General features: G+C 45.7%; 1 protein-coding gene across 4 annotated transcripts in view; it reads right to left on the reverse strand.

Annotated features, from left to right (window-relative positions):
- Nucleotides 1–23085, reverse strand: part of SKIC3 (SKI3 subunit of superkiller complex) — a 262730-nt gene that overhangs the window by 86057 nt on the left and 153588 nt on the right. For all 4 annotated transcript variants that reach the window (XM_073590811.1, XM_073590899.1, XM_073590727.1 and 1 more), the window contains 5 exons: nucleotides 21968–22109; nucleotides 21719–21812; nucleotides 14181–14258; nucleotides 12911–13035; nucleotides 8479–8602 (listed from right to left, as the gene is read on the reverse strand). In XM_073590811.1, the coding sequence (XP_073446912.1) occupies nucleotides 8479–8602; nucleotides 12911–13035; nucleotides 14181–14258; nucleotides 21719–21812; nucleotides 21968–22109 (563 nt within the window). The remainder of the gene's footprint in view (nucleotides 1–8478; nucleotides 8603–12910; nucleotides 13036–14180; nucleotides 14259–21718; nucleotides 21813–21967; nucleotides 22110–23085) is intronic.

Consider the following 23085-nt stretch of genomic DNA (forward strand, 5'->3'; position numbering starts at 1 on the left):
ATTATGGCTCTTCTTACATCTAATGTATGGAACTTTTGCTCCCCAGGGTTTCTAGGATTGTTACAGAAAGATGGAAAGGAGATCTCCTGAGTCCTATGAAACTTTTGGACTACCTTGGGGAGATAGGCCGGGTCTGGTCTTAGAACCACTCGGTCATCCAAGATCTGTGTATATGGAGGACATATAGATAGAGCTTGTAGGTCGCTCACTCTTCGGGCTGATGTTAAGGCTACCAGTAAGACAGTTTTAAGTGTAAGTAGCTTTGGTGACAGCTCTAGTAGTGGTTCAAAGGGATCTTTGGTTAAGGCCTCTAAGACTAGGTTGAGGTCCCAGGGTGGTATCTTTGGGATAATGACCGGCCTTGACCTGCCACAGGACTTTATGAATCGGGACACCCACCTATTGGCTGCTAAGTTGCAGTTATATAGGGCCTCCAAAGCTGAGACTTTGAGTGTGTTAATGGCTAACCCCAGTTGTAGCCCCGACTGTAAGAATTCTAGGATAGGTCCCACTGGCGCTACATCCCCCAAGGGTTCCCCCAGGAAGTCTAGGAACTTTTTCCAAGTTCTACCGTAGATTTGGGATGTTATAGGTTTCCTACTTTTCAACAGGGTGGAGACTAACCCTGGAGAGAATCCCTGGCGACTCAGTAGCGCCCTCTCAAATTCCAGGCTGCTAGATGGAAGCCCTTCATCTGAGAGTGGACCACTGGTCCCTGGGAAAGCAGGTCTGGGATCTCCGGTAATATCCATGGATCTGTCACCGACATGAGTCTCAGAAGGGAGAACCAAGGTCTCCTCGGCCAAAATGGAGCTATAAGAATTATTCTCGCTCGATCCTCCCTGATTTTCCTGACCACTACTGGGATCATTGTTATCGGGCGAAATGCATAGGCCAGGATGAACTTCCAGGGTATTTGTAGGGCATCTACTGCGAAGGGGTTTTCTCTTGGATTTAGTGAGCAGAACTTCCTGGCCTTCCGGTTGTGTGCGGTAGCGAACAGGTCTATTTCTGGTTTGCCCCAGGCCTGAACTATTTGTTGGAAGACTTGGGGGTTTAGGGACCATTCCCCTTGTCTTAGGTGCCTGCGACTCAGGAAGTCTGCCTGTATATTTTCTACCCCCTTTATGTGCAGTGCTGTGATGGATAACAGATGTTGCTCTGCTAGCTGGAAGAGTAGATCCGATGAGGCCCCGAGATCTCGTTCCCCCCTGGTGATTGATGTAGGCTACTACTGCCTGATTGTCCGTCATGACTCGGGTGTGGCGGCCCCGAAGTAAAGGAAGGAAATGTTTCACAGCTTTTTCCACTGTCCATAGTTCTTTTACATTTGAACCGTGATCCTTTTCTAGCGAGGACCAGGTCCCCTGTATTGAGTGGGACCTCAGTTGTGCTCCCCATCCTGTGGCACTCGCGTCTGTTGTAATGATGTCCTCGACGGGTTTTTGCCACGGGACACGAGCTGTTAAGGGCATGTCACGCTAAGAGATATCGCTAGCAATATCGCTATAACTTGTGACGTTATAGCGATATTGCTAGCGATATCGCTGTGTCTGATACTTACCTACGACCCGCTCCCCCGCTGCTTATCGCTGATCGCACGAGAACGTTCAGGACCGTTTCTCGTCGTCAGCTTCCTGCGGCGCTTCCTGCTGTGACGACGAGCGGAGCCGGGCGGGAGGACGCAGGATCGCCTGGTGTGACAGGTAAGTAGCGACCCCCGTCCCCAGCGATGCCACTAGTGAGATCTGCCTGTGTGGCAGCTCACTAGCGACCACTTAGCGATGTACCAGCGATCCTGACCACGTCATATCGCTGGTCGGGATCGCTGGTACATCGCTAAGTGTGACAGTACCTTTAGATTCTTTTCTACAGTCCACCAGAGCAGGGAATCTCTTACAGCCACTGAGAGACATAGTTTGCCTTCTAAATGCCCTTTTGTTTCTGTGCTGACAGAACCTCCCACTGTAGTTGCCTTAAGTGGTACTGCGCCCATGCTACTGCGGGTATGCATGATGTCAACGAGTCTAAAAGGGACATTGCGTTCCTCAGTGTCATATTTGGTCTTTGCATTGCTGTGCGAGCTAGGCCTCTTATCTTGGTCACTTTGCTCTCTGGTAGGAGGCAGCGTTGTTGCTCGGAGTCCAATATCAACTCTAGGAAGGACTGCTCTTTTACTGGGGTTATCCTTGACTTGGGGATGTTTACTATCCATCCTAGTCCTACTAGAATTGATATCACTTCCTTCACTTGATGTGCGCAGTGGGACTCCGACCTCCCTATTACAAGAAAGTCGTCTAGGTATGGGACGATTAATATGTCCCTGGAACGAAGAAAAGACATTACTTCGGCCATCACTTTGGTGAATACTCTGGGGGCTGTAGACAGGCCAAACGGAAGGGCTGCGTATTCTTAGTGTTTCACCTGCCCCTGGACATAGAGCGCTACTCTCAAGTATTTTCGATACTCCCGATGAATTGGGATGTGATAGTAGGCATCTTTTAAGTCTATCACTGCCATGAGGCAATGCTGGAACAGGATTTTTGTGGCCGTGTTGATTGACTCCATTTTGAAGGAGCAATTGTCTACCCACTGTTTGAGTCTACTCAGGTTGACAATGATTCTCCAAGAGCCGTCTGGTTTTTGTATTAAGAAGAGGGGGGAGTAGAACCCCCTTCCTTCTTCTTGCACTGGGACTTCCTGTAGGACTTGTTTTTTCACTAGTCCCAAGACTTCCGTCTCCAGGGCCAGCTGTTGCTTTTGGGCTTTCCTTCTGGGTGTCATTATGAACGTATGTCTGGGCGGACGGATGAATTTTATTTTTAAACCGTCCTTTATTATGTTTAGGACCCATGTACTGGGGGAGATATTCGCCCAGGTGGAAAGGAAGAGAGAAAGCCTTCCCCCTACCTCTGGCCCAATGTCAGGGAGATTTTTTGGAGGAAGTGGAGGGCCCTTTAAACATATAGCTTGATCCTCTTCTTTCTTTAAAGTCCCAGCTTTTTCTATCTCCCGGAGGATGACCCCTGTTAAATCTCCTCCTCCGAAAGGGCTGCTTTTTAGGTTCTCCCGGAAATCGGGGAAAGCTTTTCTTCCTATCCCCCGCATGTTCCAAAATCTCTTCTAGTTTTTTTCCGAAGAGGAATTGGCCATCGCATGGAATGGAACATAACCTATGTTTTGATGGTAAATCTCCGGGACACCCTTTAAGCCACAGGGCTCGTCTTGCCGCATTTGACAGGCTTGCCGCTCTAGCTGTCAACCTTGCGGAATCTGCAGAGGAATCTGCTAGGAAAGCCGCTGCTCCATGTACCAGTGTCAAATTAGACAGAATTTCGTCCCTAGGAACTCTATCCTTGATCTGGTCCTCTATTTGTTGTAGCCAGACCATGAGGGCACGAGCAGTACAGGTACAAGCTATCGCTGGCTTTAATCCACCTGCTGAAGCTTCCCAGATATGCTTTAGGAAACCGTCTGCTTTTTTATCAAGCGGGTCTTTCAACACGCCAGAGTCCTCTAATGGTAGAGATACCTTTTTTGAGGATCTGGCTACGGCCCCATCAATTTTAGGGACTTTTTCCCAGGTTTCTGAATCCTTTTGATCAAAAGGGTACCTCCTCTTTGATGTGGAAGGTAAGCCCCCTGACCTCTCCGTTTTTTTCCATTCCCTGTCAATTAGTGGAAGATACGCTTTCTCTTTTCCTCCAGTCCTCTAAACATTACATCCTCTAACGATTTGGGAGTCTTTTCCTCTTTAAGGCCCATTGTAGCCCTGATAGCTTTGACCAGATTTTCCACGTCCTCCGTTGGAAAACATGTACGGCTGCCTATATCGCTGTCCGAGGAGGATTCTGAGGACTGAGTAGAGGAAGAGGAGGTGGACAAGGATCTATCCCTCCCCTTCGGCCTTGGCGAGGCCTCTGAATCGGAGCTCCTTCTACGGTTTCTTTTATCTTTCTTTTTAAGGGCTGCCTTTAGGGAACCTTTCACCTCCTGTTGTATTAACTCTTTAAGGCTAGTCACCAAATCAGGGGTTTCTTGCTGTATAGTTTTGTTTATACAGTCAGCGCAGAGGTCTTTCTGCCACTGATCTGCTAGCAGGTTTTTGCAAAGGGCGCATTCTCTATTCTTGGTTTTGCTGCTAGCCTTCCTCGACCCCTAGTGATCAAACAGAGAAAATGGAACCCGGTTACCATAAGGGTGACATTCACGTAGATCACTCACCACCGCTGTCAATCAGGGGTACCGATCTCGGAGGCTCCTCAGATGCACTCGTGACGTTTCTCATGGACGTCTCAGAGTCATGCCGATAGCGTTTATGACTGCCGCTCCCAACACTCGAGCGACTGCTCCTGGTATGCTGGAGGCTCGGCCTGGCATCTAGCGAGAGCTCTTGCTGCTGACGCTGCTCGTCTTGCCCCACTTCCATCATGAAGCCTTGGGCATGAGTGCGTCTTCAGTGGTCATCCCCCTTATATAAGGGGGATCCACTGCACTCTCCGTCTCCTCCGGTTACCCCCACAGCCCCTCCCCCCCCGCCATGCTGCCGGGATCTCCTTTCGCCGGCCGGCGTTGTTTGCTATGGGCGCCGCCATCTTGGATCACCGGCGCCACCTCCCAACGTAACGCAGGCACGCCCCTTTCCCAGCGTGCCCTGCGTGTTACGTCAGAGGGGCGCGACCCGGAAGTGGCCGCTCCCTGACGCTCCTGCGCTGCTTCTGGACGCGGCAGAGGGGAAGAGGGTGGCACGGCAGCCACGGCAGAGCCCCAGGACCCCAACCATGCTGTTTCTGCGCCCGCTCGGACGCTGAGTCCCCGGGGGACCCGCGGATGGCGCTTCCCCCTCCCGACACACAGCGCTCAGGAACCAGCCTGATCTTCCACGCCGGCACGAGAGAGGGGCAGGTACGTGATCTTCAGAACACGGGTCCCTGTCAGGGCAGGAAACCCAACTGAAGCGAGGGAGAGGTACCGCCCCTTTTATCTTCAGTAGGGTTCCTGTCCTGACTGGGCGGATCCCCTCTCTCATGTGTGCCGCCATGGGAGACGGGAAAAGCGGAGTTTTATTCAGATCCACATAGCATGGCGACGTTTTGTCTCACAATGAGACTTTATCAACCTTGATAAAGTCTCATTGTGAGACAAAACGCAGCCATGCTATGTGGATCTGAATAAAAATCCACTATTTTCACCATTTCAACTTGGAGGGCTGCCTTCATATATGCTTTGGTATATATATATATATATATACACACACATATATAGATACATATATATATATATATATATATATATATATATATACACACACACACACTAGCATTAGTGTTGTTCCCGTGAATTTTTTTATGTATAAGACACTGTCTGTAGTGATGGACACGTATATAATAATCAATCAGCACGTATAAGACCCTGTCTGCAGCAATGGACACATATATAATAATCGGCATGGAAAAGACCCTGTCTGCAGTGATGGATACATGTATAATAATAGGCAAGGATAAGGACCCTGTTTGCAGTGACGGGAAGATATATAATAATCGGCATGCATAAGACCCTGTCTGCAGCGATGGACACATATATAATAATCGGCATGTATAAGACCCTGTCTGCAGTGATGGATACATATATAATAATGGGCATGAATAAGACCCTGTCTGCAGTGATGGATACATATATAATAATAGGCATGGATAAGACTCTGTTTGCAGTGACGGGAAGATATATAATAATCGGCATGCATAAGACCCTGTCTGCAGCGATGGACACATATATAATAATCGGCATGTATAAGACCCTGTCTGCAGTGATGGACACATACGGTATATAATAATGGGCATGAATAAGACCCTGTCTGCAGTGATGGATACATATATAATAATGGGTATGAATAAGACCCTGTCTGCAGCGATGGACACATATATAATAAAGGGCATGAATAAGACCCTGCCTGCAGTGATGGATACATATATAATAATAGGCATGGATAAGACCCTGTCTGCAGCGATGGACACATATATAATAATCGGCATGGATAAGACCCTGTCTGCAGTGATGGATACATATATAACTAGAAATAGGCCCGAAGCTATAGCATCGGGAATACGATGAAATGATCTGTTACTGCGCATGCGCGGGAATAGCGGTGACGTGAATGTCACTTGCGCAGGCATCACCGCTATTCCGGCGCATGCGTAGTAACGACGCAGCTGTTACTGTGCCTGCATACTAATAGCGGAGATGTGTAGGTCCCTTGCACAGGCGCAGTTCGTGGCTGTAAGGCCACGACCTGCGCCTACGCAAGTGACACTGCCGCAGTGCCTTATGGGATTCGGGACAGCGGCCCAAAGTATCAAACTGGCGATTATATAGATAGATAAGTAGCACTGTATATACTGTCCCTGTACATGATGCATCTTGTCAGCTGTGGCCCCCGGGCAGAAGGTCGGTGCTGGGTGAGACTGAGCTGCCCGTGTGTCTCCCTGAGGTAACCACCTCCGCAGGCAGCCATGTTGGGCACACGCTTTCTCTCCAGCACTGTTGCCCCTCCTCGCCCTCCCTTAGAGAGCAGCCCATACACAGGAAGAGGCGACTCCTCAAGGCTCGCACCAACCACTGCCGGCAGCTGCCACCCTGTGCTGAATTGCACTTCGCCGCCCCTGCAGCCAGTCCTCATCCACGTCCTCTGTCTCTCTGCCTTCTCCCCACCCCCTGGAATGTTGGAAGGGTGGGAAAAATCACAGGACTGGACCATGGATGTGTCAGCCTGCCGGAGGTGGGGAGAGAGCAAAGTGCACAGTCTGGGGCTGCATTACCGACATGGAGTGATTACCGCCGGACCTCCGCTGACCATGGCCGCCGTGTCCCGACATTAGCCCTCGGAGGAGCAAGTAACTTATGTGAGGCCGGGGCTATGAGGACACCCAGGTAAGAGCAGTGCAAAGCCGACAGCTGTTCCCGGCCGCCTTCCTCTTACACCATGCTGCTGTCCCCGGCCGCCTTCCGCCTGCACCCCATGGCCATCTCCAGGCTGTTATGCTGGGAAAGCCCGACTCTAGGCCCCACACCCCGCTCACCTCCCTGCTTCAGCCGTCAGGATGCAGCCTCCCCGGACTGCGTGTGGCTGAGGGCTCCCAGGAGGGCTGCTGGCAGGAGGCAGAACTTCTCCACAAATTGTGCCCTGTCCGGAGGCCAGCTGATGTGCTGGAGACCCTGCCGCATGTGCCAGACCGCCCCAGGCTGTATCCAGGGTGCCAGCTGCTGGGAGACCCTGTCTGCAGTGATGGATACATATATAATAGTAGACATGGATAAGATCCTGTCTGCAGCGATGGACATGTATTGCAGCGATGTACACATATATAATAATGGGCATGAATAAGACCCTGTCTGCAGCGATGAACACATATATAATAATGGGCATGAATAAGACCCTGTCTGCAGCGATGAACACATATATAATAATGGGCATGAATAAGACCCTGTCTGCAGCGATGAACACATATATAATAATGGACATGAATAAGACCCTGTCTGCAGCGATGAACACATCTACTATATAATCGTCTTATTCTGTCTGTCTGTAACCGAAATCCCGCGTTGCTGATCAATCAGCGACAGGCGCAGTCGGGCGCAGGGCTCAATGTGCGGATGGTACCGAGGGTCCGGAGGAGAGGAGACTCTCCTCTAGGCCCTGGGTAGCCTAAACCTGTAAAAAATAGAATTAAAATAAAAAATAGTGATATACTCACCTTCCGATGGCCCCCAGACTCTTTCCCTCCTCTCACCACGCGCCCGGCACCTTCCGGTCCCAGTAATGCTTTGGGCGAAACACTGCTGATGACGTCGCGCTCCCATGAGAGCGCGACGTCATCAGCGGTGTTTCGCGCAAAGCATTACTGGGACCGGAAGATGCCGGGCGCGTGGAGTGGAAATTGGGTGCCGTCGGAAGGTGAGAATATGTTAAAAATAGAATAAAAAAAAAAAAAATAGTTATATACTCACCTACCGACGGCCCTCGATCTCCACTCCACACTCCACGCGCCCGGCACCTTCCGAGGGCGTGGAGCGCCATGCCGGGCGCGTGGAGTGACGATCGGGGGCCTTCGGAAGGTGAGTATATAACTATTTTTTATTTTAACAGAGACTCTAGAATACCCGATGCGATAGAATCGGGCCACCATCTAGTATATAATAATCGGCATGGATAATACCCTGTCTGCAGCAATGGACACATATATAATAATCTGCATGAATAAGACCCTGTCTGCAGCAATGGACACATATATAATAATCTGCATGAATAAGACCCTGTCTGCAGTGGTGGACACATATATAATAATCTGCATGAATAAGACCCTGTCTGCAGTGGTGGACACATATATAATAATCGGCATGTATAAGACGCTGTCTGCAGCGGCAGATATCTATAATGATCTGTTAACAGAAACGAACAACTTTCGGTCGGTGACCTCATACCATTTAAACAGGAGTGTTTTGGAGGAATCCAAGTCCCCCTGTCTGTACTCAATTACTGCCATGGCGGTGAGGATGTGCGCTTTTTCCTGCTCGGTCTTGGCAGTAGACAACGCTGTCTTGTACACTAATAAAACATTAAAAAAACACCATGGTAAATACAGCTTTCGTTAATTCAGACATATAACTAATAGGCAATCATATTAAAAGATCTAATGATAGCACAAACAATGGCATAGAAAACATGTTTAAAGATCACAACAAGCAGATGTAAGGAAATCAGCAATAAAACAGGAAAATGTAGAGTCCTTCAGGTCCTCTGATTTATAAACCTGTAATGAAAAGGCTCATGGCATCATTCTAAAAGCCAATTACACGCTGCCTTCATCTATACAAATAACACAAGATGCCATAATAAGACTGCTTTCAAAGCAACAACGGTATTAACCCCTTTGAACATTCTTTTTACCATACAATGTATCAAAAAACAGGAAAAAAAATTCCAAGAGCGTTGAAATGGTGAGAAGTAAAAAAATTGCCATTGTCTTTGGTTTTTGCTTTTACAGTGATTATTATGCAGTAAAAATTACCTGGGAACAAGATTTTTTCACGTCAGTATAAATGTAGCGATAGCAAACTTATAAGATTTTTTTTATTTGCAAAAATAAAAATTTGGTATATATCGCCATTTGCCGAGATCCGTAACTTTTTAATTTTTCCATCCATTAACCTATGGGCATGTTTTTTGTGCATCGAGCTGCAGTTTTTATTGATAACATTTTGTACTACATACGAGGGGCGATCCAAAAGTAATGATAATCGGTTATTTCTATTGCACACAGAAATTAAAATAAAATGTTTTCTTCTCTCTTAGGTACCCACTAGTCCAGGAAAAAAAAATCACTTAAATAGGCCACGATTCCCGGGAGCTATATTCATTTGAATATGAACTGCCAAGGAGTGAACATCAAAATGGAAAAAAACGAGCTCAGAGCTGTCATCAAATACCTCTGCTTGAAAAAAATGTCTACCAAAGACATACACAGCGACTTGGTGGAAACATTGGGGGAGTCTTCTCCTCCATATTCCATAGTTGCAAGCTGGGCCAAGGAATTTAAGCTGGGAAGAACATCGACGGAAGATGAACATCGTGAAGGACGCCCATCCACGTCCCTCAATGAAGAAAACGTGAAAAAAGTTGAAGAACTTGTGTTGGCAGATCGAAGAGTGACTATCAGGCATGTAGCTGAGGTCACAGGGATCTCATATGGCAGTATTCAAAGAATCCTTGCAAAAGAATTGCATATGAGAAAGGTCTCCGCGCGTTGGGTGCCAAAAATGTTAACCGACGAGCAAAAGAAGAAACGAGTTGACATTTCAATAGCAAATCTCGAAAAGTTCCAAGCAGACCAGGAGAATTTTTTGTCACGTTTTTTGACCATGGATGAGACCTGGACCCACCACTTTGATCCCGAAACTAAACAACAATCGATGACATGGAAACGAGCCGACGAACCGACGCCGAAGAAATTCAAAGTGTCAAGCTCAGCAGGGAAGGTTATGGCGTCTGTTTTTTGGGACGCTGAAGGAATTATTATGGTGGACTATTTGGAGAAGGGAGCCACTATTATGGGCTCCTACTACACAGAACAAATAAGAAGATTGCGGGAGGCTATCAAGGAGAAAAGGCGTGGCAAACTGTGGGCTGGAGTGCTGTTTCACCAAGATAACGCACCGGCTCACAAAGCTGCAGTTGCCATGGCTACCATTCAAGAAGCGGGCTTTGAACTGGTGGAACACCCCCCCTATTTGCCAGATCTAGCCCCCAGTGACTTCTTTCTCTTTCCTCGGCTCAAGGAACACCTCCGGGGAAAGAAATTTGACGACAATAGCGACGTGATAACCGCTGTTGGGGAGTTTTTTGATGGTCAAGATCAAGAATTTTTTTTGAAGGGAATTCTAAGTTTAGAAAAGAGATGGACTAAATGTATAGACTTGTTAGGAGACTATGTAGAAAAATAAATTTTTTTTTTACTATATTCATTGTGTTTATTATTGATTATCATTACTTTTGGATCGCCCCTCGTACAATAAGGGAAGTGAAAAAAAAACAACACCAATTTGGTGTTCCTTATGGGATAAATATTTTAATACTTCATTAGCTGTTGAAATTATGCACCAAATATGTAACTTTTACCTTTTACGCTTCGCTATTTATGTTTGTCAGAAAAACTGGGTGATTTAAACTTTTATATTATTGTGGCATTTTTTTTTATTTTTGTAAGAATAAATTTTAGTCTCTTTTACATATTTAATTAGTCCTGTCGTGAACTTTGTTCTGTAATGGCTAGATGGTTTACTCAATACATTACAGCAGTGTAGTTGGAAACTGATAACCTCCTATGAAGCTCAGCTAATGTATGGGCTTCGTAGGAGTTCTCTCATGGCAGGCCCATTAGCAATTTGCATTAATTCTAGTTTGTCATGAAGAGTAATCAGATGAATTGCAAGATATGAAATTAATTTCTTGCCATGAAAATTAATTAAAAACACAAAAAAAAAGAACATTTCCACTGAAATTCAGCTGTGTCACAAAATCAGCTAGTTACATAATTTCAGTGGTCTTTTAGTTAGCACAGGAGAAAAAAACTAAAGAGGACACGGTAACTAATATCACTCTGTCATGTTGATTAATTATCAGTCTGGTTGCTTTAAAAAGGGGCCGTTGCTCGAAATCATTGCATTCTTCTGTTAACCATTGTTTCCTCCAAGGAAATACATGCAATTGTCGCTGATTTGCATCAAATGAGCTTTACAGGCAATGACATTGCTGCTTGTAAGATTGGCCCTATATCAGAGACTTATCATACCGTCAAGAACTTCAAAAAGAAAGGTTCAATAGCTGTCAAGAGCGCTTCAAGGCTTCCAAGAAAGTTCAGCAAGTGCCTGGACTATCTTGTTAAGAAAAGTCTGCTATGAAATCAACACTGGTGCAGACCTTGCTCAGGAATGGAGGCAGGCGGCTGTCAGGGCATCTGCATGCACAATGATTTAAAGGCTTTTGGAGATGGGCCTGATGTCAAGAAGGGCAACAAAGACATCACTTCTCTCCCAAAAAAACATTAACTACAGACTGACATTCTGCAGGAAGTAAATGGATTGTACTGTAGAGTACTGGGGTAAAGTTATTTTCCCTGATAAAGCCCCTTCAGACTATATTGGGATATTTGGAAGAATGATTATGCAGAGAAGAAAAGGTGAGTGCTACCATGAGCCTTGTGTCATATCAACATGAAAGCATCCAGAGACCATTCATCCAAGGGAGCGGTCTCACTCACAATGTTTATGTAGAAAAGAAAAAATAAATCCCAGCACCCATCTTCAAAAGTTAAAAACTTATATATTTTATTTCACGAAATTATAAACCAATGCAATAATATGATAAAAATATCAGAGTTGAATAAAGCTATATTGATCCCACGTTGTTTGAACCACTGTTATTAAATGTTTCTTACTCACTGTCAAAGATATTTTACAATGAATATATATATATGGAGATGGTTTAAAAAAAAAACACAGGTATCTGCACCCACGTAGATCATGATTAATTAATGGGAAAATGACAGGCAACTACTTAATCATAAGAGGGTAACCAGTTTGAAAAATATTACGTTATGACTAGAAAAAAAATGTTTCAACTGCATTACTGCTAAACTCTTTAATAACGTACAGAATTCATATACTCAGTATTTACTTAGATACGTCGGAAGGCTCAGAGATCGGTTATATCTGTTTGTTGGTAATATTCTATAGTCACAGATCATTTACACTTATTTTATAATCTTATATATAATATCTTACAATTTGGATCAAAGAGAGATACTATTTTGCACATTTTCATTACAAGTATAGCTTCTAATAAAGACCATTAAAGAGGAACTGTCACCAAATTTTTCATGTTGAACTGGACACATAATGTGATAGAGGCTGCAGAGCAGAATAAAACATTTTTATTTTGCTTCTGATTTTCCCTCTCTGTTGTGAAGATATTAGTCCAAGCCCAAGTTGTTGTTTTAGAAAATTCTCACTAGGGGCGTGTACTTGTTGTCCCTGTATGATATTGACCAATCATAGGTAGGCAGCAACACTGGAAGGAAAAAACACGCCTCACAACAGCATAGAGCAGCATCATATAGGGAGAAAAAGTACATGCGACCATTAAAATCTGTGTGATAACACCAACTTGGATTTAATAAACTCAATAGGTGCCAAAAACGTTCATTGCTAATTTCTCTGCAATAGAAAGGCGAAATAGAAAAAAGTGTTTAATCTTCTCTGCAGCCACTATTATATCCAGTGTCCAGTTCAACATAAAAAATTTGGTGAAAGGTCTTATTTAAAGGGCTTTATTGCATATCACACATATATATTTTACCTTTGATACTTTCTTGTAGAAGTCCTTTCTTAAAGTAAGCAAGAGCCAATCCAGTGAGGTTATCAAGATCTTTCAGAGGTGTAGAACTGTAAGCTTTGATGGCTTCATCATACTGACCTACAGCACTGAAGAACAGAAGGGTCACTTTCATCTCATCATTCAAGTTTGCTTCAAAATACAAACGTCAAAACTACAAACACTTTTTCACTCCATGATTTCACCTCATCTGTTGACTGCTGAGTATTAATACTGCTTAACTTTTCATTTGATCCAAACTTCTTATAAAGAAAGTATCCTATTTACTATTATACATTTATTCAACAATTTTCTCTACATAGCGTGGCTCTGTATATGAATAATTTTGGTAAAATCTTCGTTTACGCTATATGTATAGCCTTAGCAAATACATTTCTACATGTTGCCATTTGGTCCTATTATAACAATAAATACCCTGCATAGTATATGATTTAGGGAGAATTGTTTAAAAATTAAAAAGAGGGAAATCTGACCGTTCATGAGGCTAAGAATAGGTATGACATATATACCGGAAGATTTTCCAATCTATATCGCTAAAGTAAACCCCAAAATCTAACATGTAACTTTTGATAATATTTTCTATGCTCAGCTCAAAAAAATAAAAACAAAATAAAAAACACAAATTGCATAGAAAGTTGACTTTTAACATCCTCTTCTTGAAATCAAACCTGTGAGAAACTCCTAAAAGACCATTCTGGTAGGAAGAAGGGGTCATCTCCTCACAGGATAAATAATAATAAATAAGAGGTCCAACTGCTGGGAACCCCACTGATTGTCATTGTATGTGTATATGATAAGCTATCACCTTTCCATAGGTCACCCACCGATTGTGAGAAAGGGACACTTTAATCCCATAAGTATGGATCATTTATTCTCTATGGTTCTGTAGGAGTGCTACGCTCTGGTATCTCCCGTAGTTGCGTAGTGAATAAATGGAGCAGTGGTCAAACAAGCACCATGCTGCTCCATTTTGATGGGGTTGACAGTTTCTCATTCAGGCGATTGGTTGGGGTGTTAAAGATAGCTGATAAGTTATTAGATACATACAATTGCATGTCATATGCCAGTTGAAACCAGAAAAGATCAAATTCCCTGCAAAATTGCCAGTGTATGTCTGTCCTCTAAATCTGTAATACACTGTAGCCCTTATTTTACCATCATACCACATTAATAGGATTTGGCTGAGCTGCTCTATAATTGTACTTTTGAGAGAAGGATCACAAAAACAATTTACCAAAGTGACCGTCCGTAATGTCGAAGTGCAGAATTATAATGGTCTTTGTCTTCTGTATCTCGAAGAATGGACATGGCTCTATGAAGATAAAATGGAGAAATATGAACCTATCACACATAAACATCTTAAAAGTACAGCAGCAATTGCATCCCACTTAGATAAAACGAGAAATACAGATAGTAGTAATTTTCTAAGGCTCTGTTCACATGATCTTTGTAGATGCCATATTTGTCTTACAGAGCCACGAGGTTCTGACAAAGTGTTCATCAATTTTTTGCAAGAAAAATAGTCTTACTAAGTTATTTGCCCATAAAAAAATCAGATAGCTCCTAATGAAGCAGCTAATTGTGCACAACAGTTGCCAACTTGATTTTTCTAGATAGCTTATGAAAAAAATCACAGACAGCCAATATTTTATACTGATGCATTGGAAAGGCATAATAATTAACTGGATTGTCCACTACATGAACAACCCCTTCTCAATCCTCATGTTTCCCCATTTGTAAAATATAGAGATTTTTGTGTACTCACTTTAAAATCCTTTTCTCCAAGCCAATCATTGGGGGACACAGGACCATGGGTGTTATGCTGCTGCCACTAGGAGGACACTAAGTGAAACACAGAAAAATTAACTCCTCCTCTGCAGTATACACCCGCCCACTGGCTGAGATTGAACCAGTTCGGTAACAAAGCAGTAGGAGTCTTAAACAAGTAAAAATAACAATAGCAATAGATTATGTCAAAACTAAGAATGAAACAATAAGCCAATAGACTATCAGGGTGGGTGATGTGTCCCCCAATGATTGGCTCAGAGGAAAGGATTTTACGGTGAGTACACAAAAATTCCTATTTCTCCTATGCCTCATTGGGGGACACAGGACCATGGGACGTCCTAAAGCAGTCCCTGGGTGGGGAGCAACACAACTGCTAATACCTCATGTACCACTGGCTTACAGATGTGGTACTGCCGGTTGCAGAATGCGCTTGCCAAGAGCTGCATCTGCTGAGGCCTGAAAATGTGATAGTGTTTTGTAAAAGTTGCAGCTTTGCAGGTCTCTTTTGCTGACGCCGGTGTTGAACGGCCCAAGAGGCACCCACTGACCGAGCAGACTACGCCTTATTCCCTACTGGGACAGGCGTGCCCCTGACATATTAGGGGTCCTGAATAGCCGAGCGAATCCACTTGGCTAGAGTGGTGTTTGAAGCGGCTAGAGCCTTCCTATGCTCCACTGGAAACACAAACAGGATATCTGACTTGCGCAAGGAAGATGTCCGCGAAATGTACCGTTTAAGAGCCCTAACCACATCCAGAGTGTGAGGGGCTCTCTCGATACGAAGGACTGGTGCCGGACAGAATGAAGGCAAAACAATGTCCTCATTAAGATGAGAATAAGAAACAACGTCCTCAAAATTGTCTTGTTTTGATGAAAAAATCAGAAACGGAGGTCGGCAGGATAGAGCCGCCAACTCAGAGACTCGTCAGATTAACGTAACTGCCACTAGGAGAAAACCACTTTCCAAGGAAAAAAGGTTGGTAACACGTCCTGCAGTGGTTCGAGAGGGGAATACTGCAGAACTCTGAAGGCAAAGTTAAGATCCCATGAGTCCAACGGTATTTTATAGGGGTGTGCCATGTGGGGAACTACCTGAATGAACGTCTACACCTGTAATCTGGTGGCAATCTTGCGTTGGAATAGAACTGACAAGGCTGAAAATTGTCCTTTGAGCGAACTAAGTGCGAGACCTGACTCTAATACAGATTGCAGGAATTTCAAGATGGAAGGAATGGAGAACACCAGAGGAGATCATCTATGGACCATGTTCCATGGGGGTAGGTTCTCCAGGTGCGATGAGAAATGCGCATGGACGCAGGTTGCCTAGCACTAATCATGGTGGAGATTACTGAATAAGAGCATCCAGCCTTAGCTAAAAACACAGGATTCAACGGTTCTGCCATCAAAACCAGGGCCCTGGAGTTCTGGTGGTAACCCTGCAAAAGTAGACCCATGCGATCTAGTAGACACCAGGGGACATCGGCGACAAGCTGAACTAGTTCCGCATACGATGCCCGGCACAGTCATTCCGGCGCGACTAGGAACACTGATACCCCCTTTGTTCCAATGTTCTTGATGACCCTTGGGGGTAAAGGAAGAGGGGGAAATATGTACGGGAGCCGAAACCTATGCCATGGCAGAACCAGAGCGTCTGTTCCGATGGCGCATGGATCTTGTGATCGGGCAATGCACTGGGGAACCTTGTTGTTTAGCCTTGAAGCCATGATATTCCCAACCGGAGTCCCCCCACAACAACAAATCTGCTGAAGAACTTCTGGATGAAGAGGTGATTAAAACCTCTGCCCAAGCGGCCATAGCCTTAGCTACCCAAGTCGCGGCGAAAGATGGAAAGTGTGCTGCTCTGGAAGCCTCAAGGCTGAGTGAGCAAGGTAGTCAATATGACGGTCAGTGGGGTTTCTGACTGAGGAACCGTCAGATAAGGATAGCAGCGTTTTGGATGCAAGACGCGATACAGGGGGTCACCGAAGTGCTGCTCCGGAGGGTCTGTAACCAATCCTACATTAGATCTGAGCAAAAGGCTATTTAGACTCAATAGGCTGTTGTGCGAATCTGGCCAGTCCCTATGTCTCCAGACAATGTCCTTAAACTCAGGATGATTGGCAAATACTTTGTGAACACGTGTAGTCTTCTAAAGCAGTGGTCCCCAACCTTTTTTGCACCAGGGACCGGTTTCAAGCAAGACCATTCTTGCATGGCCCGGCAGGGCGGGGATGGAGGTGTGGCAGGGGCGGGGCTTTTGTCATAAGGGGGCGGGGCTATGGACACGGTTGTAGTGCAGCAGTGCATACTTATAATTAAATAACATTTATAATATGACTCAACTCACCATAGGTTTTGAATGAGTGTTCCATCACCCCCTTCTCCCCATCATTGCCTTCACCCCATCACTCCCTTCTCTCCATCATTGCCTTCACCCCATCACTCCCTTCTCCCCATCATTGCCTTCACCCCATCACTGCCATCTCTCCATCATTGCCTTCACCCCATCACTGCTGTCTCCCCATCATTGCCTTCACCCCATCACTCCCTTCTCCCCATCATTGCCTTCACCCCATCACTCCCTTCTCCCCATCATTGCCTTCACCCCATCACTGCCATCTCTCCATCATTGCCTTCACCCCATCACTCCCTTCTCCCCATCATTGCCTTCACCCCATCATTGCCATCTCTCCATCATTGCCTTCACCCCATCACTGCTGTCTCCCCATCATTGCCTTCACCCCATCACTCCCTTCTCCCCATCATTGCCTTCACCCCATCACTCCCTTCTCCCCATCATTGCCTTCACCCCATCACTCCCTTCTCCCCATCATTGCCTGCACCCCATCACTGCCATCTCTCCATCACTCCCCTCACGGTCTTCTCCTCATGTCCCCATCTCCTCCAGGGCCAGGCTACACAAACACAGACCAACACACATACACAGACATACATACATGTACACACACAGACAGACATACATACACACACACACACACCACCTCTCTCCTCTCACCTGCCCGCCGCCCGCGCTTCCTCTCTCTGACACAGCAGCGGCCGCGCTCCTCTCTGTGTCAGTCAGAGACAGGAAGCGCGGGCGGCGGGCAGGAAGCTGGACGCAGTGGACGGGTCCTTGCAGCTCCGCTCCTGCTATTCCCTCTTGCAGGCAGCGGAGCTGCTTGGATCGCTCCCTGGCCGCCGCTAAGAACTGCTGCGCGCCACCCCAGTCCCCGCTACGCCACTGACCGCCCCTGGCTCCCCTTGTGTCCGCGGACCGGCAAGGGCACTGCAGCGGCCCGGTGCTGGGCCGCGGACCGGCGGTTGGGGACCCCTGTTCTAAAGGACACTACGTGTTCCGGAGCGGAAATATTTTCTTCATCCACCCTCAGTGTCTTGTTGACTGACCCTATAAGAGAATCAAGCGTCTCTTGATAATTCGGGGGATCATGGGCTAATGTCGTGTCAGGCTCGTATTCAGAGTCATACTCACTGCTAACGTCATGAGAGGGAGACGAGAGATGCCGAAGCGCAAGCATGATCGGGAGACGCGTCATGGGTCCTTTTTCTAGAAAACCTGCTGACTGGACAGTTCCCGACCCTCGCCAGAGCCCTCCGCAGTCGGCCAAAAAGACGTCCTGACATAAAGAGAAGCCCCGGAGGAAGTGTGTTGCTTCGGCCATGGAATCCATAGACCGTGACAGGGACGCAGCCCACTCAGGCGGACTAGACTCAGCGGAATCGGTGGCGGCTGGCCTTTCGACAGATTCTGTATCACAATCCATGTATAATGGAGTATTGTGAGGCGGGACAAGGTTGTAGTAAAAACACTGTGTGTTATGAATGGGTTACAGAGGAGGATAGCAGGCCAGGCTAAGCCACAGAAAACCAGAGAGGTTGGTAACTAAGCAGATGCAGACCCCTGATCCTGTCCACACAACTAGCAGTAGCCGTGGAGCGTACCTACGATGATCCTAGACGCCTTGGCACAGCCGGAGAGCTAACTAAGCCTAAAGCAAGAAAGGAGAAATCTAAACTGCCCCATAGCAGACCCCAAATGAATAGATAGCCCCCAAACATATATTGTCGGTGAGACAAGATGAAAACACAAACGCAGTAAAATAGACTGAGCAAACAATGGGGCCCACACTGACTAGACAGGACAGGAAAGGAAAGACTGTCTGCAATCACACAAAAACCCTGCAAAAAGTCCAACACCTCTGATGCAAAAAAACCACTGAAGTCGCACGACTTCGCCCCCACTATATCAGCACTCTGGTATATTCTGAAAGCAAAGCAAAAAGAGACCAATATAAAAGGGGACAAAACAAACTAGCATATGCAGTAACATATGGGCGGTGATTCAGCACAGCCCCAGCCGAAGCTAGCTGACCTGCACAAAGCAGAGGTAAACAAAACCAGATCAAATGCAAACAGAATAGCAAATTAACCACTTAGCTGAACATGCAGGGAAAGAGCAGGAGACATCAGACCTCAGGAGGCACAGGAAGAAAATCACCAGCAGGGATAGAGTCAGCTGTCTTAAATCCCAATCAGAAACCCCAGATCTCTAATCGTCTTCCTCATTTTCAGGTGGCAAGCCTCTGTCAATCAGATCAGCTCCACTACCTCCAGTAACCACCAGAGGGAGCCCAGAAAGAGAACTCTCAATCTGACCGGCTCCACTATCTTCAGTAATCACCAGAGGGAAGCCAGAGAGAGAATTCACAACAACTGTGTATTTATGGTCTTGAGACATAGTGTACCCATAGAGGCTATAGGCAGAATATGTGCCGCAGATTGCAGAGAAAGTGTATAGCACTTGCAGAGAAGGGGGTTAATGTCACCTGGAGAGGCGCAGTACAGCTTACCCAGGGCCTGTTCTTGTGTCCCCAAGGGAAATAGAACACTCTTCACGATCCTTGCCCAAAACTTGCTTGCTCCTTCCAGCGCTACCGTCAGCACTGGCAATTAATGCCCCCCTCAGCCGTCAGGAAACAGGCTGAGTGAAAAATCATGGCCCCCGAGACTAGGAGAGCGCTTCTCGTTCAGGGCGAGAAGCGCCAGGAATGTGGGCGGGCACACTTGCGGTGGGTGGAGCTATGTAACTGTGGCCTAGCCGACTAGAAGCCGGGAGCTAAATTTCTGACGGCCGCCGGCGATGCGCGCCGGCTGAGGGGGGGCCGCAGCCGGACACTGGAATAAGCACCGCTGGGCACCGAACCATCGCTCCCTCTCCTCTCCAGGGACCAGGACCCACTGCCTCTTGTGTGCGGACATGTCGGCGCGGTGACCTGCCTTCTGGGATCAGCTCTCCCCCTGTCATACTCACAGAGGTGATGTAGCAGAGCCGGAGCTGCGCTGCCATTAAAGATATGGTCCACAATCGATCCTCCCTTTAGATAGGGGGATGGAGAGGCTGCCGCCTGTATCCTCTGATCCGTGAGGTAGTGGGGCTGCTGCGCCATTACATGGGGGGCCTTGTTTAGCTATATACCTGGCTCCGGGGGAGGAAACATGAAGGTGAGCCACCGTTTTCCTCTTGCTGATGTGGGGAAATTGGGACCGTGCAGGAACCGTTGCCCCTAAGTGAGCGCAGGCATGCCCCAGTCATTGCAGGAGAGGGTACAGGGAGGTAAACTCCGCGTTCTCACCTGTTGATGGTTCGGGGGAGATCGGGCCCTAGAAAAATCCGTCGCCCCTTTCACTCAGTTAATTAAAAAATAAAAATTTACAGAGAAAATTAAAAATGAAAATAAAAACATTGGGGTCTGAAGCCAGACCCAAGTGCCTCCTACAGACACTAAGCAAGAACTGGTTCAATCTCAGCAAGTGGGTGGGTGTATACTGCACAGGAGGAGTTAATTTTTCTGTGTTTCACTTAGTGTCCTCCTAGTGGCAGCAGCATAACACCGATGGTCCTGTGTCCCCCAATGAGGCGTAGGAGAAAATAACATTTAATACTCACCTTTGGTGCAGTTCTAATGGTCAGTGGTGTTGGCACTGGCTCTCCCTGGGATCGCATAACATTGATATGGCACACAATCCCTGTAGCCAATCAGTGCTGGCCACACTCTCCACGCCTATAGACGTATCACATACATCTGGAGGAAAAGAAAGAGTAGCAGCTCTCACTTCCTCTGAATGTATGTGATTTGGCTGATGTCAAGGAGCGCGAAGCCAGCGCTGATTGGCCGCAGGGATCGCATGACATAAAAATGTTACGCGATCCCGGGAGAACCAGTGCCGACACCCCTGAGACAGCACCAGAGGAAAGTATAAATGTTATTATTTTACAAAGTGGAAACTTGAGGATTGAGAAGAGGTTTTGCGAGTAGTGGACAACCTCTTCAAAATTCTTCAAAATTTTAAGTGACATCTGTCTGCAGCCCATAATTCTGATACTAGCTAGTTTCACTGTGAAATGCTGAAACCTAAAGTCAAAATAATCTGTACAAGTTCCTCCAGCTTTAAAAAAAATTCACAGATACATCAAATTTTTTCAAGATCAAAACCTACTAAAACATTTGGAGAGCCAAAGATCTTAAGTGAAGGTGGTGTCATTTACTGGTGGACCTCAATGCCAAGACCTTTAGATCTTGACATCAGACCACCAACTAGAGCCAGTTATAATGTAAAAATCTAAAAATGAAAAGGTTCAGCAGTGAATACTAAGTATGAGTCTCATTACCTCCTAGACAGCCAATAAATAGAGTGTACATTTCCAGAAGCAGCAAAGTCCTACATGAAGAAATCATGGCTGGAGCAAGGGCAATAAGTGGCCAGAATTGTTATGGACACCACTGAAAAAGGACATTGAGGCTGCCCTGCTCTTATACATGATCACAGGATGCCTCGAACATTAACTATAAGCTCCCCAAAAGTAAATCCCATTCTGTGTATCAGTAAGACGGGATGGTTTATTCAAGCGTTTTCAAAAAACGTAACTTATGCGCTACACAAAAAGGTACTAATTATACACATTACCTCTCGTAAGCCTCCTTTGCTTGTCTCTTTAGTTTTAGATGTTCATTTAAATATCCCAGCATCTCAAATGCGGTTGAATCACTTTGTATTCGTTCTAACAATAGGACACAACGTATTATGTAAGGTAAAGCTTCTGTTACAAATGTCGATTTTTTTTAGTCAAATCATTTCTACATACTTTATCTCCTGTAAAGTTACCAGAAAATACCCCTGAAATACTATCGGAGTGAGATTAATGGGATACATTACCTGTGTATTTGCTCAATGCTAGATGAGCCGTAGTGATGGCATTCATCTGGACAATGTTATAGCGGTACAGCTCTGTGTTCCTATTGCTTTTATCCAGGAGGGTCATACAGACCCAGTGTGCATATCCCTTTGCTCCTTCGGTCTAAAAAGAGCCAAATAAAACAATAAATGTTGTTTTTCAGAATCGGTATACCTTTTCATAAGTCCCAATATACAACTAGCTAGACTTTGAGATACACACACTTTTGTATCCAGTGTGTTATAACCATAATATACAACCATAATAAACAAATAGTCATCCTGCAGTAGCCATCACGAGAGTAGCAGGTTTTACTCCACTCCTCTGACCTTGATAAAGGAAATTGCGGATGTATAATTCGTTTTCACATTACTCACTTTTGTATGTACCTGGTGATAACACATCGGACCTCACAGCAGAATTTATGGTCTTGGTTCTTATAAAATAGAGCTGATCTACAGGTCTGTGAAGAATTTGCAGTTCTGGTTCACACAAGGCACCTGGTATCGCTGAGCGTCATATATTTATGGTGATCAGTATACAGCGGTGGGAATAAACCGCTCTGCCTTCTCTGTGAAGAGCCCCATTGAACCATAGTTAAAGGGGTGATCCAGGTTTATTACCAAAGTCTGCAATCAATCTATATGACTGCAGACTTGTGAATCCGTGCAGCGTGCACAGTAAAGACTCTACGGTGCCGACTGTCAGATAGAGGGGTCATGAGATTTCAAATATGTGATATGCATACTACTGTCCACATTCCGATTAGACATGCACAGCCTAGCGCAAGTCACTTGTACAGAGCGAAGCTGCACACGTCTAGTTGGAATGTGGGCAGAAGTATGCATATCATATACTTGCAGTCACATGACCAGTCTCGCTGAAAGCCTCAGAGTATCTTCACATGGCGCGCATTGCGGATTCACAAGTTTGTAGTTTTGTGAAAAACTAAATTATGTAGCGTCTTATATATAATTACAATGACAATGATATGTAAGACACTCCATAATTGTAGCGTTTTAAAAATGTATTTCTGTTATCTTTATATTGCTGTTATGTATATATTTTACTGAATTAGGTTTGCAACGGACTAAGGTTG

This window comes from Dendrobates tinctorius, unplaced genomic scaffold, assembly GCF_039654945.1.
Source record: "Dendrobates tinctorius isolate UK_male_01 unplaced genomic scaffold, ASM3965494v1 ptg000003l, whole genome shotgun sequence".
Lineage (NCBI taxonomy): Eukaryota > Metazoa > Chordata > Amphibia > Anura > Dendrobatidae > Dendrobates > Dendrobates tinctorius.